The sequence below is a fragment of the Excalfactoria chinensis genome, chromosome 3 (assembly GCF_039878825.1).
Source record: "Excalfactoria chinensis isolate bCotChi1 chromosome 3, bCotChi1.hap2, whole genome shotgun sequence".
Classification (NCBI taxonomy): domain Eukaryota; kingdom Metazoa; phylum Chordata; class Aves; order Galliformes; family Phasianidae; genus Excalfactoria; species Excalfactoria chinensis.
The window spans coordinates 42,305,531-42,324,245 of NC_092827.1; the positions used below are offsets into that span (position 1 = coordinate 42,305,531).

At 42.7% G+C, this 18,715-nt stretch overlaps 1 protein-coding gene across 1 annotated transcript; it reads left to right on the forward strand.

Moving 5' to 3' along the window:
- Positions 1-845: 845 nt before the first annotated feature.
- On the forward strand, positions 846-18,195 carry AMD1 (adenosylmethionine decarboxylase 1). Its single transcript, XM_072332885.1, has 9 exons — positions 846-1,329; positions 10,955-11,041; positions 12,490-12,616; positions 13,095-13,197; positions 13,975-14,017; positions 14,111-14,255; positions 15,210-15,302; positions 15,385-15,540; positions 16,060-18,195. The coding sequence occupies exons 1-9, from the start codon at positions 1,199-1,201 to the stop codon at positions 16,198-16,200; spliced, it is 1,026 nt and encodes a 341-aa protein (XP_072188986.1). The 5' UTR covers positions 846-1,198; the 3' UTR covers positions 16,201-18,195.
- Positions 18,196-18,715: the final 520 nt, after the last annotated feature.

Here is an 18,715-nt window from a genome sequence, read left to right on the forward strand (position 1 = left end):
TTCACGGCAGCGACTTCTTCGGGCCGGGTGCTTCCCGGCCGGCTGACTCACGCTGTGTGAGTCACTCGGTGAGAGCCACCCGCTGGGGCCGCCCCCTGAGCCGAGCGCTGCTGTCCCGGCGTCTCTCGGCAGCGCCCATCCATCGGCCCTCGGCGCCCGCTGCCTGAAGGAGCCGGCCGGGGCGAAACGGCTTCTGCTCTCTGGCTGCACGACAACGGAGGTTTCCTTGCGTTACGCAGCGTTATAACGCAGGGCTTATCGTAATGGTGTTGAAATCGCGTTTTAAAGGACTGCACAGCCGCACGATTCGTTCGTTCTACACGGTGCCCAGCACGAACTGCGGGCAGCACGGCTGCGCGTCCCCAGAGGGCCCCGTCACACGCCCGGGCGCTGAGGTAACTCCTCGCTTCCCCTCACGGCACGGAGAGCAGCGACAGCCGTCGCTTGGAGCGCCCCGAGGCTGCGCAGACGTCCCCTTGCAGCACGCCGCCGCTTCGGCTTCCCTTCCCCGGGTCTCCCGGCTCCGATCGCCCCCCGCCGCCCTCGGCCCGCTATCCCGCTCAGGGGCGGCGAGGGCTGGCCGGAGCCCAGCCGCGGTACCGGCTACCGGCCGCCGCCTCAGCCCGAGCCCCAGCCCCGCGCTCCCGCTCCTCCAGGCTGAGCGGGCGGGCTGCAGCGGGTAGGGCAGAGAGCCGGCATAGCCTTTGACGGGCGTTCCCTTCACCCTATCAGAAGCGAGGGAGGGCGGGCCCGGGCGGCGGCCGACCAATGGCAGGCGCTCAGCCTCGCGGCGTGCCCCCGCGATCCGGCGAGCTATAAAGGCGGCGGAGTGCGCGCAGCCCCTCGCTTACACAGTATGGCCGGCGACATTAGCTAGCGCTCGCTCACCGCTCTTCTCTGTAACAGGGGAACACGGACTACAAGGAACCGCACCGCCCGCCCGCCCGCTCGGACTGTAACCCTCTCACATACGCTCACGCCGCGCTCGCCGCCGCGCATTCAGGGTGGCTTAAAAAAAAATTTTTTTTTCTTCCTTTTTTATTTTTTCTCCTAAATTAATATTGAAAAAAAAAGCAAAAAAAAAAAAAGCCACAACAGCCCCAGAAGGTGAAACCCGCCCGGGACGGAGCGGGAGCCGGGGGGCGGCGGTGGGGTCGCCGTTAATTTCTGTGGTTGTTGGTTGCCGAGTTGTCTCACCATGAAGGAGAACGGTGCACACTTCTTCGAAGGGACCGAGAAGCTGCTGGAGGTGTGGTTCGCCCGGCAGCAGCCCGCGCCGCAGGAGCCGCACCAGAGCAAGGGGTCCGGCGACCTCCGCACCATACCCAGGTACGGGAACGGGCGGGGAGGGGAGGAGGGCAGGGAGGGAGGGCAGCGGCCGGCGCGCACGCGGCCCGGGCGTGGTGGCGGCGGCGGCGCCGCGGGTAATGGCCGTGCGCGGGCGGACGGCGGTTGGTTCCGGGCCGCCGCGAGCGGGAGCCGTTGGTGGCGGCGGCCGCGCGCGCGCCCTGAGGGCGGCGGGCCTCGCGCTCCCCGTCCGTCTGACAGCGCGGGGCGGAGGGGGCTGCGGAAGGGCCGCCCGCGGGGACGGGGCTCCGGCTGCCCGTGCGGGAGGTGGGTCCCTCGCGGCCGGTCCCTCCGGCGGCCCCGTGGCGCGGTAGGCACGGAGGGAGGCGGGCGGGGGGAGTGGGGGGGGGCTCCTCCCGCAGAAGTGTGGCCGGAGCCGCGGCTTACACGTGAGTTTCTTGGCGCTGCTCCCAGGCGCGCTGCCTCTCTCTCTCTCTCTTTTTTTTTTTCTCCCCCATTGACAAGTTCAAGCCAATGAGAACTGGGCGCCGCGCAGGGGTGGGCCCCTGCCTGTCACCCAATGGGTATCTGAAGAATGTGCGCTTCTTTCACTGCCACCCAGCGAGGCAGGAAGAAAGGCCCGGGCCCGCACGGCTTCGGCTGCACACGTGTTCCTAAGTCGGCCTCGGGGGCAGGGAACGGCTTTCCTCCCGGTGTGGCTAAACCGGGCCCTCGTTAATGCCGCGGCTGATGGTCACGGGTCACCTTGTTGAAACCCTACCGGGCGAGGCGGCCGTTGGATGGTTGTGATGTAGCTCCCCGGTACAGTACTTCATAGGGGGAGATGACTGGGTAGACTGGGATGTCTGTCCCTGTAGTACGGTCCAACTGTAGAGTTGCTGAATATGATGGTGTGGCACAGGCACCCTGGAAGTGTCAGAAAGTGGTTGCAGCGAGCCTGAAATAAAAACAAAATCTGCTTACGTGCCCTAGAATGTGCCTAGGACTGTGTGCAGGTTTGCAGGGAGAACATGGTTTGCACGCAGATGTAATGGATTCACACAGTTGAAAATGCTGTTTTGTCTGAGGCACGTGAGGCAAATGTGAAGGCTCCCTTCTGTAAGGTCATTGTAAGGCTAGAAAAACTGAAGTCATGGGATGGCACCCAGAGAATCTGGTGTGTGTGGTATATCCAGATCTACTTGTGTGTGTTACTGTTAGCCAGTGGTCTTTCTTTGGGATGCTTGGAAGAGATGTTGTGATGTGTTGAATGCATGGGATATGGTAATGAAGGCAGCATCTCCAGTCAAAGGTGCATACTCAGCTTGTGCTATTTGTCTTTTCCTTTGTTTCAGCGTTTCTCAGCAGATTTCCTTTGTAAATGTATTAGTTAGCTAAAGGTCCGAATTGCTGGTGAGCAGATAACAGCCTCTCCTAAAATAATGGGCATCCTGTGTGCATGCGTGTGTCTGTCAGTAGCTCACAACTACCAGAAGCTTTGTTTCTGCTATGTCAGAATCAGTGTCGTATAGATGTTTGCCTCTGGCCTGCTGCTCCCGGGCACTTTGTTCATGGAACTTTGACATATAAAGCTGTTTAGACCTTTTTTTGAATCATGTGCTTAGTATGGAAATGCTGAGATGTGATTAGATGCTTGTTATTACTTGAAGAGGTATAGCAAATATGAAGTTTGAACTTGTACAGCTGGTGTCCAGACAACCCTGGAAGAGCAAATTCTAGCTGAAAGTTTTACAGATGCTCTTAAATGTTATGTAGGTGCTCCAGGGTTTCTGCTATATTTAACTGCTTTTAAATATGGAAACTTCCAAAAATTGGGTTTTGCATTCGCGTGCTGGTATTGGAACCTGTGGAACTTGTAGTTTATACATGATGTTCTGCAAATGCTTTCTTCATTGACCCTTTCATGCTCTGTTTCATTTATGATATGAAGCTTCTATCTACAAACCAGCATAAACCCGGTTTTTAAAGCTGCTTAAAACAACGTAATGGAATGGAAGGCAAGTACTTGGGCAGCTCCTTCACAGAGTTTAGATATGGCCATAAAATTTTAATAGGTTAGATACAAACTGCTAACTATTGAACATGTGGCCTTTAACACAGTTTCAGAATGGGGAGGGAGCTTTGAAGGCATCTGTGTTAATTGGGTCTTAATACAGAACGCTGATTGAAGCTGTCTGCCTTTTTTGGTAGGAAGGTGTGACATCTGAGATATGCTATTAAACCGTGTTTAGGGATAATGATCAGTGATAATATGTTGCTAGCATGAAACCAAGTTTTATTAACAATCTTCTTGAAGAATGTTGGACCTAAATTGTTTTCACTACAGTTGATAGATGCAAATGAGAAAATTCCAAAGGCATTGTACCCTGCTATGCTAATTCCATGAAGGCAATTGAATAAGCTAGTTTGAATCAAAGCTGAAGCTGTAGAACAATAGCTAAATTAAAGTCAGGTTGCAAACCAGTTGAGCTTGCCTTTTGTATTGTACCTGCTTAGTAGCGAAATGCCAGCTATTCATCTACTGAATGACTAAGCTGGCATTCAAAGCCAAAAATTTCCATGTTGTGTGCCCTTGCTGGGGACCAGATATTGTGAAGTCTTTGGATATTGCCAGCTGCTAAGGAAAAGGTTCAAGAACTGGTCAATGCAGAAGTTATGGCATCTTTTTCTCCTTTGGGCAAGGCTGTTGTTTAGAGAATAATATGTACAGATGTGAAATTTATTGTTCTAATACCTTCAGTTAAGAGTCCCAGCTGAAAACTAGAAGGAAAATGAATTAACATGGGCTTTTATTTGCTGAGGTGTGGGGGCTTCTTCTTTGTCTGCTAATCAGATCTGCAAAAAGGTCCTGTACTTGAAATAATGACAAGCATCTGGAGATGCCTGCCCTGCTCGTACTGAGAAATGGAATGAAGTTAACGTTTCTGTGGCTTTAGTCACTTGCGTTAACTCGGTGCATGTTCTCACTGTGCTATGTAAAGCACGTTTGTTAAAAATAGTCTTTAAGTATAAAAATGAGCTTTTGCTGAAAACACGATGACCGTGCTGTGAGTGGAATTCTGTGGTGACTGAGTAGCATTTTCACTGTCCCCACAGCAAAGAAAGCAGCTTATGCCTTCAGATGAGAATGCAGCTGAGCGTTTCCAACCTCTGGGCTTCCTGTGCTCTTGAATGCACTCAAGTTTGAAGCCATAGGCTAAGGATTCTAGTGTTTAGGAGTCCATCTCTCAATTATTCAAAAGATCGAGATGATACTTATTTATGAACCTTTAATTTGTATATATTTGGACACAAGGTAAGAAACTGGAGAAAGAGCAGTGCAGTCATGAGCAATATGGGATGATACCGATACCGTGAAATTCTCAGCCTATGCCAGATGAGAACTGCTAAGCAACAGCAAAGGCAAGCATCTGATAGAAGTCCTGTAAATACTTGCTTTGTACTACACCCTGTAGCCTGAGTCAACTCCCATGGTCCTGTGGAGTGTGGTGGTGTTATTGCATGTTCCTTCAAACTACAGAGGTGCGGGAAGGCTGGGCTGCGAGCCTCCTTTGCTCTTACTCCTGGGAGACTCTGCACAAGTGTAGCACTACAGCCTATGGCACCTGATGTGGGCAGCGGCAGGGGAGGCAGGGTTGTACAGGGAGGCAAGGTTCTGCCTCTGCTCTTTGAGTTTGTTTCAGGTGGACATAAAAGATAATCTGGAGAACTTCAACTAAGAATTCAGTCTTCCTCTATTGCAGACAAGTTCAAAATGGCAGATAAAATGTTTGCTTATAACTCTTAGTTAAAGAATAGCTTCACACAAAGAAAACAAGGCAAGCCCTTTTATACTCACTGCTGCTGTGATATTGCTTGCAGAATGCTGAGACTTGAATGAAAGGCCATTTGCTATTTTCCTACCTTACTGCTGAAACTTCAGGATTTGGTTAGTTACTTCCTGTCATAAGCCACTTTATAAACCTCTTTAAACTTGTGGCTACTGGTATGTTCTTAAAATGACTTTCCTTATGACTGTTTATTCGGCCGGGAGAGCAGGAAGGCTTGATGCTTATGGCAGACAGTTGCTGTCTTACAGTGTGTTCCTTCTGGAGGAGGTTAGACTCAAACTTGCCTTAAAAGTCGCATGCAAGACTTCTGCTGAAGCCCTAATGTGCTTATCAGGGCTTATGCTTCCTGAAACGTCTTTGGTGTCAGGTATGTGTTATCCGTTGATGTAACAGGCAAAGGAATGTCCCTCAAATATCTCTGGAGGTGAAGTATGGAGTCAGCATTCCTTGTATACCGTTGCTGTAGCAACAGTAATAAGGGAACGGTGACCGTAGCAATACACAGCATTTAAAAAGTATGTGACCTCTTTTGTGCCATGGCTGGAATATCTTAAGAGTCTTTTGGGAATTATTATCTTTACTAGTTGGCTCAGGATTTTCTAGCTAAAAGCGTGTGGTGTAATTGCTTGTGATGTGGGTATGACTTCCTATTCAGGTGCTTGCCTTTCACTCAAGTTTGTGTATGTCCTTGGAAAGGTTTTAGGCTTAAGATAAGGGAAATGTATGGATTTTTTGTGTATCTATTCTCAAAAGCACGTAGAAGGTGTGTGGGTTTTGTGTGCTCCGCAGATAATGTGCAAGTAAAATTATCATGTTGGAAGTGCCTTGAGTATACAGGATTCAAGGAAATCTAGATTCAACAACAATCTATAAGCTAAATTATAATTCTAATAAGAAATAATTCACATCTGTCATTCTGCAGGGAAGAAACACATGAACTGCTAAGAGGTGCTTTAAGAAGCTCGTGATTTGAGAAGTTGGCATTTACTGCTTCTACCTGTTTCAGAGTAATTTGAAGTGATGTTGCAGCTTTGACACTGGTATTCAGTCAGCATCTCTGCTAACTGCATAGGTGGCTCGGTCTGGGTATTATGTTTACCCATGGTTTGGATCAGGGTACTGACAGGATGCTGCCTGCTGAACTGTGGGGTGTTAATGAGGTAAATATTTAGGAGGTAACAGTTGGAGGGAATGAAAGGTATCAGTCTGTAGCTCAGTACTTGGTTTTAAACAAGGTCTTAACAGTCAAGTACAAGGTAAAATTGGTTATTACTTTGATTGCTACACACCTGTCAGTTGTCTTGTTTTTAATGAGTAGCTATGCAAGAATGTGTGTGTATGTATGTGTATATACATATATACATATGACTGAAGCTGTCTGTACTTTTGTAGACCTTTTCCAAAGAATTCCTGCCCTTCTGCAGAACACTTTTTACCCAGTGCTGTCTAGGCTCCATGAGAAAGATGCTGACAGGGCTATGAGTGCTGTATGTTTGTGGAGGCTGCTGTTTACAGGAACAAGTTCTTCACAGAGTTCTAGATCTCATAAGTCACTATTACTCCCTTTCTGGTTGGCTTGAAACAGTCTGCTGATGGGGTGGGGTGCTCAGCTCTACAACACAGATGTATGAGTAGATTGCTAAAATGTATTCTTTTTCTTTTTGATATGTTCTGATAGTCAAGTAAAGAACAAGCAGCTTTCCTATCATTTAAGCATAGACAGTTGCTTACACTTGAGTACATTTATTCATTTCATTTGGTATTCTCTGGGCACATGCAGCCATTTAAGATGCACATTGCTTGCCTATTGGAGAAGATTCTGACCTTCAGTGGGTGTCTGCTGTTTGATAATTAAGAACCAGGATTTTATCACTTTGGAATGGGTAATGCTAACTTTACATAACAATGAATTGTTGGTCTCAGATGATTTTATCACTTTGGACTTCCAGTGGATGGAAGTCTGCTACAGAAATCACTTGGATACTAATGATACTCAAGTATCATCTTCTAATAAATATGCTTAGCTTCCTTATGGGGAGGTCGGCTCCAAAGTGTCTGGAGCTGCCCTGATGGCTGCTGGTGAGAAATATAGGAAATGGTAATGTGATCCTTATTTCCCCTTGAAAGGGGAATCTGGAGGAGCAGAAGTCCATGATGGCATTTGATTGAAAATTAGTCTTGGGCTCTTTTTCAGTTGGAGGTTTTGCTCCACAGTTATGTTAGTTAATTGTGCAATAGGATGTCACGTTCAAGTCTTTCACAGTTATTAACTTTAAGGTTTTTTGTTTCTCAAAACACAGTGGCATTGAGTGTGATATGTGCACTGATCATATTGAAAGGCATCTCTTAATTTTTGCTTCCACACTAAGTGTATGGAGAACACGTTGTCTCTTAGCTGAAACTCTTGAATAATTTGACAGATTGAAGGAAGAGTTTGTTTTAATAAACTTAGACTGTGTGGTACAAAGAGATCCCAAATGTTTTCCAGCACTATTTAAAACAATGAAAAATGTCAAATAAAAAGGTCGCGTTCAAGTAGATTATCTAGGGATCAAATCCAGCATGTTAGTGAGGTTGCTTCCTGTGCTTAGTTTTAACATGCATATAGATAAGGTGAATATCTCCATAAAACTTCATTATGTGGCCAAGTCTCATCCTGGCTCTTGCAACCCTTTGTTAATTTTCTGTATGTTTCTGGATCAAGGTTGACATCTTGTACATTTCTCAATTTGTGGACTTTTTCTTTCTCAATTCTACCTTAACCAGAACAACTAAAAAACTCCATTTCTGTAAAAGCTGAACGCACAGACACTTAGTGCATGGTTAGCCATGGTTTCTGTAGTTGCAGTAGCAAAGAGTTGAGCAAAGCTTTAATAGATTTTAAATAAGGTGTTGTGCCATTGCAGTTTACACTGCAGTACCAAAATGCCAACTATTGTACTAATTAACTTCAGTAGGGACTTCTTTGCACAGTTTGCTTTGGATTTAACGTGCAGCTCTGTATTGGTGCTGTATCAATCCCTTATTGCTGTGCTCTTGGACCTCAACATTGTTGCATCTTCCTCCACTAATATGATCGAGACTTAAGGGAGCTATTTTTCTGAAATGGCCATTGCTGCAGTACAGTGATATTTAGAAAATTCTTATTTGCATGCATAATGCTGAGATTTTGACCAGCTAAGGAGCCACTGAAGTCAGACATTTATACTTTGGCAGTGTCTGAGATACATACAGGTCCACAAATGCTCAGACAAGTACAAAATCTTATCTGTGGAATGGTATGAGTAGAATTACTGCAGAATCAGGCAGTGTGAAAGATGTAGGCCTCAGCTTTCACAAATGCTGTGTTAGACTTCTGAGTGTTGTTTCATCAGGGACAGATAGGACATAAGCAGGAGCGCTGCTAGGATGATTTGGAGTTATTCTGCAATAGCAAATGCAATTAACGCATCACCTAGTTCAGTTTACAAGAAGAGTATAGTAAGATGTTGCAGGAAAGATACTAAAGCTGGCAAATGTGTGCAGATATGCTGTAGCTTCAAGATGACTAAATCCTGAAGTCCTCACCAAAATAGCCTGCTTGTCCAGGACAATATTAAACAAGTTTGACCTAACAGTTTCACTCTTAGCACTTGCCTGGTTGCTCAGAGATGAAAAGAGACTGGTTGCATTTTCATACACAGCCCATAGTAAGGCATGGAGTTTAATGTATTAGTGAAGTCAAAATGAGCTGATCAACTCGATCTGCAGATTTGAGCAGTCTGTGCTGTCCTGTTGCTGAAGAGAATTTCATCGAGGTTCACTAACTGGAATGGTAGGGAAAAATTCACTTTGAATATCTGGATCATTAAAAATTGCATTTGATAAAGTTCATCAGATGTGTATCTAGTCATGAGGGATTTCAAGATGAAGAGGATTCTTTTAGAGTCATTTCTCATAGTTTCACTCTTACAAAAAGAAGGATACGGTCTGTAAGCTAAGCATGTTCTGGTTGACTTACAAAGGTTTAGTGCAGTTCAGACTATTAACTGGGGGAAAAATCCTTAAGTAGCAAAGATGCAGAATTCAGTTTAGGAGGCATCTTCAAGTGAGGGAGAAATGAGAGGCATTTATTTACTGGGGTGCTTAGGAAGCAAAGAGCATCTGGACTACTGCTGGATGATAGGAGAACCTAAAGTTCAGCTTTGCATTGAAGTTTCACTTCAGCAAATTGACTTTCTTTTTCCCCCCTTAAGGGGAAAGATTTGGAGCTGCTGGAACAACGCTGCTGCTAGAACTAACAGTGAGTGCTTTGTCCTGACGTACAGCCATCAAGCTTTTGCAGTGCCAAAGGGGAAGAAGGTCTGACCCCCCGAGGATTAGGCTGACAGTTAATAGGGACAGCTGAGCTCACCTGGGAGCTTGTGTGGTGATTGGAAAAAATAGTGTTTCTTTCAGTCCTCCAGCTGTGAAGAGTTCTCTACCCTATACCAGCTGGTAAAGGTCTTGGTCTTACTTCTCATAGTTGCTTCTGCTCCATAACCTGATGGGTAACTTGCTTATATGTTGGGGTTAGTAAATTCCTTAGCTCATAGCAGGTCCGAGCAGGATCCAGCGCAAACCTACAGTTGTAATATGCTGTGGGAAGGGAGGAATGGGAAGCTGTGACCATTCTGTAGTTTTGCAACCTTGTGAAGCTGTATCTGTTTGGTAGCAAATTTTACTGCTGTATTGGATTCTACTAATAGACAAAAGACTGAGGCGACAGAATAGTTGAGGGTTGGTTTTTTGTTGTTTTGTTTTTTGTAAGTCTGTAACTTCTCATGAGTGCTTGGAAGTACTTTTGCTTCATTTGTGCCTTTTGAATTTTCAGCTTGTTAGTAGAATTTCTCCCAGAATAAATAATGGCAGTCAAGAGTTGAAATACACCATGATAGTGAAATCTAGCAATTGTTGACTCTACATCATCTTCTAGAAGTAGAAGGAATTCTACTATCCAGATGGATCAAAAAAAGGGATTCGGGCCATTAAGATGTACTGCTGGTTTTCATTAAAGTAATCAACTTGATTCCAAGTTGAACAAATGTAACCTCTTAATGATAATGTACTGTAGTATTACTCTGATGGTTACCAGTGGCTCCTGTAATTGAAAGTATGTGAAGATTCAACTTAAAGCATAAACTTGTAACATAGAATTTTCTCCTTTTCCTTCATGGAGGATGTAATGTTTAACCTGCTGTAGCAAAAATGCTAAGTCATGGTCTGAAACAGAGACTGAGCACCTGGTGGAAGGCAGTGCCAACCCAGGGGAGCTCAGGTGTATGCAGTGCACCTGACTGCAAGGGGTGGAGCCAGGATCTGCTCCCTTGTGGATCTCATTTAAGGGTTGGTGGTGGAGGGGAGGGTATCTTACTGGAGATCCCAGCCTACCTGAGGCTTTCCAAAGGTAAACAGCTCTTTTCCTTTATTTCTGAACCCACGGTTGCTGCATTTGGGCTTGTTCTTCTTTGCTCTAGCCAAAGACTTTGCTACCCTGCTATTATCATCCCATTATAGCATTATACCTGCCTTGTTAGAGGCTTGGCACTGTTGTTTGTTAGCTGCACTCATGCAGCAGATTATGCTGATGGTTCCTGTGGAAAACTCAGATTTTGCCATTGAGATCTAAGAATTAAATAGCTCTTCTATTGGGTTCGTGGTTCCTCCATGAAGACTTGCTGGATCTGAGAGCATGAAAGGGGATTAGGACAGTTACAGACCTTTCTATGGAATTTTTATCTGGCGATTCAGAAAGATCCAGCTTGACCTGTTCTGACTCTGCTATGATTTTGTTACAGGATTGAGTGGGACAAACTTCTGGAGAATGTGCATTGTTTGATCATAAGTGTGACAAAAACTGACAAGCAGGAAGCTTATGTACTCAGGTAAGCCTGTTATAGCTGCTTCTTAGAGTGCTCAATGGGTAAAAATGTTAAAGCTGTTGGGAAGTGATGTTTGGCTGATAATCCAATCTTGTGTTAAGATCCTGTCGTTATTGGCTTCAACTTGCAAAGGCCTTCTAATCATAGTGCTATCATGCTTCTGTTCAGTAGCAGGAATGCTATTATGATAATTAGTGTGATTAGTTTTGACTTGCTTTTCATTTGTGTACCTGATCTGAATTTTTGTCCTGGGGTAAATAAGTGTCCTCCGATTAAAAAATTATTCAATCTTTAGGAACACTTCAACAAAACAGTGCACGCAAGCGTGAGTTTTAGGTCAACAAAAACTAGCAATAAATTGGCTTTAAAGACAGATAATGCATTACCACAAAGGATACATGTAAAAATGCATCTTTCCTGAAGTCTTGGGATTTTGGCTTTGCACAGCAGTTGGTCTTTTGCCATATGGTTTTCATCTTGAAAATACTTTCATGCTTTTTTTCTATATGAACTTGTCAGACACATTTACATTCTCTGCTTTACTTCAGATTACAAAATCTGAAGCTTTTGTACTCTGAAGGGCTGTCTGGAAAGGAAGGTTGGGTTAAGAGCAAACTAGTCAAAAACTGCTGAAGTTGTTATCTGCAAGCTCTGTATTTAAAAATAGAATTCTGAAAAAACTCCTATATCCTGGGTAAAATATAACCTTTACTTTGTATTCTTAAACAGCACCCTATGCTAGTTAAAGCTATTTAAGCTGGATTTGTCCTTTTTGTTTATTTGATGAGAAAGTACTTGCTATATACTTCTAAGTGTTTTGGATGTAGTATCAGTGCTAATCTTCAATTTGGTGGGCTTGTAGTTCTGTATCTGGCTTAAAGAAGTCAACAGTATGTGTAAAAATTATCTTCCACATGAGGCATACTGTGGTTATAACCTGTGATTTCCTCTTTCTGTGGACAGGTGCTGATTTATCACTTTCTAGTAGTCAGATTTTTTAGAAGATACAGCCAGATGTAGTATTAATTTCTGTAAGGATTTTGTTTTTCTCTGGGCTGACTTTCTTGATAGTTTTCTTTCAGCTGAGGTCAGATTTTTGAAGTTTGACTCCATTCTGCAGCTAGATTAAGAAACCACTTGTCTGTTGTGTACCCACTTCTCAGCACCTGTGATTCTTGAGTAGACTGAGGACATATCATGCATGTAGCTCTTTTCCTGCAGGGCAGTAGCATGTAATATTATGCAGGTAGAGCAAGTAATTGTTTTAGGAAGTCATAGCAGCTCTCATATGTTTGCTGAAGTTGATTGATTTGATCAATTTGCCAAGCATGTTGACATCTTGTTTACTGACTTATTTGCAGTAATGCATGTGGTTGGGGTAGGAACCAAGACTCTAACCCTCTCCTGCTTTGTATTAAGTGTTTAATGTACTTTTCTCATCACTTTTACAGTGAGAGTAGCATGTTTGTCTCCAAGAGACGTTTCATTTTGAAGACGTGTGGTACCACCCTCTTACTGCAAGCACTGGTTCCCCTGTTGGAGCTTGCTAGGGAGTACAGTGGGTTTGACTCAATTCAGGTAAGGTGCTGAAAATGCATCTCCTTTAAAATAGGCAGCAAGCCTTTTATTAATATTTCAAAATTGTTTTGTATTTTTTTCTTATTTCAAATATTTCTTAATTGTTTGCTTCCTAGATGAGGTTATATGACTGTTTGCTCTGCTATGGAGTTTAGCCTTCTATTTGCCTTTTAAAGATCACTGCCTTATAAATGCTACTGTGCAGAGTTGAGGTTACTTAAAGGTAAAGAACTTTCTTGCCTGTGTAGCCAGTGCTGAAATAATTGATTTTTTTTTTTTTTGGTAGAAAACCAATTCAAAAATAGGCTCTCTCCTGTAGCTTACTCATCAGGCTAGAAATAAACATATGGCTAGCAGCATTTTTGACGTGGAGAAGTTGTGTCCTGTGAAAGTTTATACTAAATGTTCTGAATTGCTTCTAGGTTTTTAGGTTGTAGGCAGATATATTTGACATCTAATGTATTTTTATTTTTTTCAGAGCTTCTTTTATTCACGTAAGAATTTCATGAAGCCTTCCCACCAGGAGTACCCACATAGGAATTTCCAGGAAGAAGTGGAGTTTCTTAATGAAATTTTCCCAAGTAAGCATATGAAATTACAGTGAGGTTGCACAGCTTGTGTGAGGCGTTGATATGAAGTGAGAAGCAACAAGTGGCATGATAATACATAGACTTTTGAGGCCATTCATTTAGCAGATGTTGCAGTTCTGCAGCTGGCACAAGCTTAAACAGCATACAAATAGAAGAGCTGTAAAGAATTTCCTGATACTCACTTACCAAATCAAACTTGAAATCTCCTTGGCTTGACACGTAGCACCTTCTCTTAACTGTGATGATATTCAGGAATAGAGTAAACAAGTCTGCAAAATCCAGCTCTCACAGAATCCAAAAGCCCTCACTGCAGAGATAGAGTAGTAATGTAACAACCAGTACAGTGAAGAAAAATGTAAGCTGTTTGGAAGAGTCACTGTACTGCATTAAAGATTTGATTTGAGCATTTTATTAAATGAAATCTAAAGCCTGCGACTTGAGAGTTCATGGAAGCTGTAGTACTGAGTGTTCAGCAAATAGAAAGACAGAAGTCTTGCTTATCTGTATGTGCACAGTTAATGCTATAATGTGAACTGCCTGCTAAGTAGGCTCCAAACTGGAGTCCTCAGACCACCCAAAGGAGCCAGTTTTTCTGCCTATTGGCTTAATGCTTCTGAAGTTAAATGCCTACTTATTTGATACAGGTGGTTAGCTGTATCAGTGACTTGGTGTGTTGTGAGAGGCACTATCCTTAAATATGAAGTGAGGCCAGTATTATGTAAGCTATCCACTATGGTATGTTAACTGGAGCCTTTTTGTCTTGACTAGATGGAGCAGCTTATTGCATGGGGCGTATGAATTCTGATTGCTGGTATGTATTACAAGAATTTGAATTTCTTTGGGGCTCACAGCTGTACTTGGTTCTGATAATACTTATTACATAAGTGATTTCTATCATACATAGGTACCTGTACACCCTGGATTTCCCAGAGAGTCGGATATCCAATCAGCCTGATCAGACACTGGAAATTCTGATGAGTGAGCTTGACCCAGTAGTTATGGACCAGTTCTACATGAAAGATGGTGTTACTGCAAATGATGTCACTCGTGTATGTTTGCTTGAAAACTAAATAGTTTTTGGGTGGTGGAATTTAGGCAGTGCTTTACTTGTATTTATGATCTTCGTTGGGAAAGGTCTTTAAAAAAAATCATGTTAATGCTTTGGAACTTTGGTGTGGTGGTCAAATGGCCCTCGCTTTAATCAATGGGAAAAAGCAATTTACAGTACGTTGGGTGGCTGGAAATTTCCTTCTCTGGAGGATGGAAAAATAGGCATAGAAATGTGATGGAGTAAAATGAAAGTGACAAGAAATAAGACTTAAACTGAAGATTAGGAATAGCAAAGATATCTAGCTATTAAAGTTACAGATAAATCACAAAGTTCTTTGGGTGGTTTTGAGTATAGCAGTGGGGAGAGATTAAGGTCCAAGCATAACCTGATGGTTTTGTCTCTTTTCCTTGATATTTTTTTTTTCCAAAGAGTAGTTCCTGTGATGTGAACAAATACCACTGATAAAATATACCAACTTCATCTGTTTTTCTGCTCTTAAGTTTTCATTCTCACTGCCATATTTGCTGTAGAAATTTTTCCATAGTTCAGGTACTGTGAGGGGAATCCCTTGGATTCTGATTTATTCATGGAGTAGAAGGAGGTATTTTCACACTCCAGAATTAATGCATCCACAGACTGAAGGCTGTTTACTGGTTGGCTAGAAGCTCCATTTTCCACTTTAGTAGCAGATGCACTGTATGCACTGTAATTCTGAGTTGCACCTTCTTGCTGCTCTGAAGTTTGGTTCTCTAAGTGTCAGAGTGTACAGTAACTTGTCTGCAGCTCAGTGCTCACTAGGTAAGTGACAAGATACAAAGCAAGTTTACCTGCAGTGCTACATAATGTCAAACCGATCTGTTATTGGAAGAATTCTGGTGTCCTGCTTCTAAATTGATCTTCATTCTGAGTTAAACAAGCTTATGGAGATGTGTGATCTCAATTTCTCTTTCAGATGAGTGGAATTCGTGACCTGATACCAGGTTCTGTTATTGATGCTACAATGTTCAATCCTTGTGGGTATTCAATGAATGGGATGAAATCGGATGTAAGTTTCTCACTTGCTTATCTTAACATAAATTTTCAGTTTTGCTTGTTTTGTGATAATAACTTTTTCTTTTGTTTTTCAGGGAACTTACTGGACTATTCACATCACTCCAGAACCAGAATTCTCGTACGTTAGTTTTGAAACAAACATAAGTCAGACTTCTTATGATGACCTGATTAGAAAAGTTGTAGAGGTTTTCAAGCCAGGAAAATTTGTAACAACTCTCTTTGTTAATCAGGTGAGTCCCCATGCAGTAGTTTTGTTTGCTCCTGAAATGCATATAGCCACCAAACACAATGCTGGAGATGTTTTTACTGGGGCACTAGTATTTTCTAGTTTGCCTCTACTTTTGTATGGTAGTTTACTTAGAAAGTTGAAATACAGTAACAGTATTGCTTTGGCATGCACTGAATTTGATCTCCAGAAAACTTGTGTTTGTTTTAAGATAAGGCGGTTCAAATTTAGTACTCTGGTGACTTCATGCAGAGTTCTCTATAGGCGTAACTTGTATTTTTCCAACTTTGGCTACAGCTGTCTGTTGTAAAAGTGCTGGTGGTGATGCTGTCAGCAAATGATTCATGAGCAAACAGTATCCTACATAAGGAGAAGTATGGTTGCTTGGGGCTGAAACTTTGAGCAGCTGTCATACAAGAGCTTAAAACATGTTAGATGTCACAAGAACTTGTGAATACTATTGTGCCAGTCTGTCTCTTAATGCGAAGTGTAAAAGAAGTAAACTTCCCATTTTGTTTTCTAGAGCTCTAAATGTCGCACAGTGTTCTCTTCTGCTCAGAAGATCGAAGGGTTTAAACGTCTTGATCACCAGATTGCTCAGTTCAGTGATTACAATTTTGTTTTTACCAGTTTTACGAAGAATCGCCAGCAACAGCACAGTTGATTAAGAATGAAGAAAAAGCGCAAAAAGAGATCCCATAGAGAAGGTGGTGGTTGCTTTCTAGTTAATGATTCAGGGGGCCATGCTTTCCACTCCCACCACCTCGTAGCTGTGGAAAGCCCTAGGTGTAATCATAGTATAACCATTTTGAATTGTATGCATTATTATATCAAGGAGTTAGATATCTTGCATGAATGCTCTCTTCTGTGTTTAGGTACTCTATGCCACTCTTGCTGTGAAATTGAAGTGCATGTAGAAAAATCTTACTGTATGGAACTTAACAACACTTGTAAAAATGATTCGGGTAGAATTACACACGGTGTAGTTTTTCTCCAGGTATCGCCAAAAATTTCCCACAGACAAGGCTTTCGTCCTCACTAGGCTTCAGCCTCAACCTACTCACCGGGACAGTTCTTTGTTAAATTGTCATTGATTTTTCATCTATGGTGTGACTTCAGTCTAAAATGATTTTTGACAAACTTGTACGATTTCTAATGAAACTGATTCCTAAGTAACACTTTTGTGTTTGGAGAAAGTTCTTAAAAACAGTTAAAAATTGTTTTGCTACTACAGGTGGTGGTTGACTTATTTTTTTTCATCAGACTGACTTCTCACGCTCTAAATAAGTTGATAGGAATCTGTTCAGCTATACTGTAGCACTGGGCTAATGCACTGGTCTTTCACCTCTAAACATTTGGGTACAGGTACTAATGCAGGTTGAACTTTGTCTTAGCTTAACGCTGGTATTTATCTGTCCACATCCCTAAGCTGTCACATTGCTACACAATGACAGAGTTTGGAAAAGGTCAGACTTGATGGGGGAGAGCTAAGTCAGGATCCAAGTGCTTTGGCATAGTTGTGTGACAGCTTTGCAAAGTGCAAGTTCATGTTGGCACCAGACATCTTCTTTCCTAATCACCAGTTATGACTAAAAAGCCGGTGCTCCTGAGCACTGGCAGGTAGACCTAACAAAGGAGTGGGATTTGCCAGGCTGGCGTGTTGATTGGTTTGGGTTATTCTCAGTAAAACGTTTGAGCTACCACTTCTGACTGTAAAGAGTGCTTCTACACTGGTTCAGTGTCACTTCATTTTGTTGTTCCAAAAGCGAAGCTAATGCCTCTATCTTGTGACAGTCCTGTGACCTTGTTGTGCACGTGACTTATGTTGTATTTGAGTGTTGTGACCTCATCTGTTTTTTCCTCCTAATTTCTATGGTGGTTCCTCTTACTGTGACTGGAGGGCATTCAGTGAAGGCATAGAACAAGAGCTGTCTGGCACACCTGGGCAGACAGAAGTGAAGTAGAACGCTATTCATAGAACATGAATAAGTGTGTAATTCAAAGTCACATTAATGGGTATCGACTAAACTGCAGACTTTTAAAAAGCTGGGAGACTTTCAGCTGTGTTTGCAAATAGTAGGATCTTAACAGCTGTGAGACCAGCACATTAATTAAGAACCTGGGTTTTTCTTTCCTCTTGTCCTTGCAATGTTTTGACTTTCTGGTTTGATGCAATGTTTTGTTTTTTGTTCCTTCCGTATTTATAAATGAAGCAGCTTTTTAGTGCTTCTAAACTGAAGTCTGCTTGGTTAGAAATCAAGTGGTTGGAACACTCTGTTTTCATTTTAAATGTATTGTTGATGTTCTTTACCAATGTCATCAAGTACATGCTGTAAATGGCACTAATGCTTCTTGGTGTTAATACAGAGGACCAATATTTCAGTGGTTTTTGTTCTTAGATGTTGTCCCAACTGATCTGACATCTGGCTTGAGGTCCTTCAAGTTTCCTTTCCAAGTAATACTGAAATACACATTTTATAAATAGAAGCATAAGCCTTGGCTATAAAAATGAAAGCTGTTGAATGGATTATTGAACTATCTGGGGTGATCAGGATGGGGGGGAGTATGGTGTTCATAATTTCTGTGGTGTTAGACTTTGATCATTTACAAATATCTGTACCACAACTTAATGCTTCAATAAAAGTTTGCTTAAATTGTTTTCAGTGGTGATCCAGCAGTTCTGCCCCGTGCTCTCCCATGCTCTTTGGTACCAGTTGATTTAATTTTGGAATAGATGGATGTGTTCCTTATCCTGAATTCCTTGACTAAATTCACTTTGCCTCTGTAGGGGGGATGCCTTTCAGCTGCTTATGTCAGTAGCTTAAAATGAGGGAGTATATCCAAGGAAGCCAAATGAAAGCGTTAAGCTGCTCTTGAGGCTAAAAATGCCTACATGGATACAAAAATAGGAGATTTATCGGAATCAAATCTGGTTGGTTTTTTTTGTTTTGTTTTTTCCCCTTGTCATTAAGTATTTAAAATGTTGCTCTGATTTAAGCCAACTCTTGCTTCTGCTGGTTTTATGCAACTAACCTTGGTGTGTATTTATTGTATTTAAGCTCAGACTGACTTTAAGAGTTGAAGGTGAAACTCGCCTCTTAAGATGAAGTAGGCACATACTAATCTGGATAGTGAACTAGATGGGGAAAGTAGTGGTTACCAGTCTTATTGCTAAGCTG

Excerpts from the sequence above, each read along its gene's own strand:
- AMD1 (XM_072332885.1), top strand. The coding sequence starts at position 1,199 with ATGAAGGAGAACGGTGCACACTTCTTCGAAGGGACCGAGAAGCTGCTG. Across the intron at positions 14,256-15,209 it reads CTGCAAATGATGTCACTCGT|ATGAGTGGAATTCGTGACCT; the intron begins GTATGTTTGCTT and ends TTTCTCTTTCAG. Across the intron at positions 15,541-16,059 it reads CAACTCTCTTTGTTAATCAG|AGCTCTAAATGTCGCACAGT; the intron begins GTGAGTCCCCAT and ends TTTGTTTTCTAG.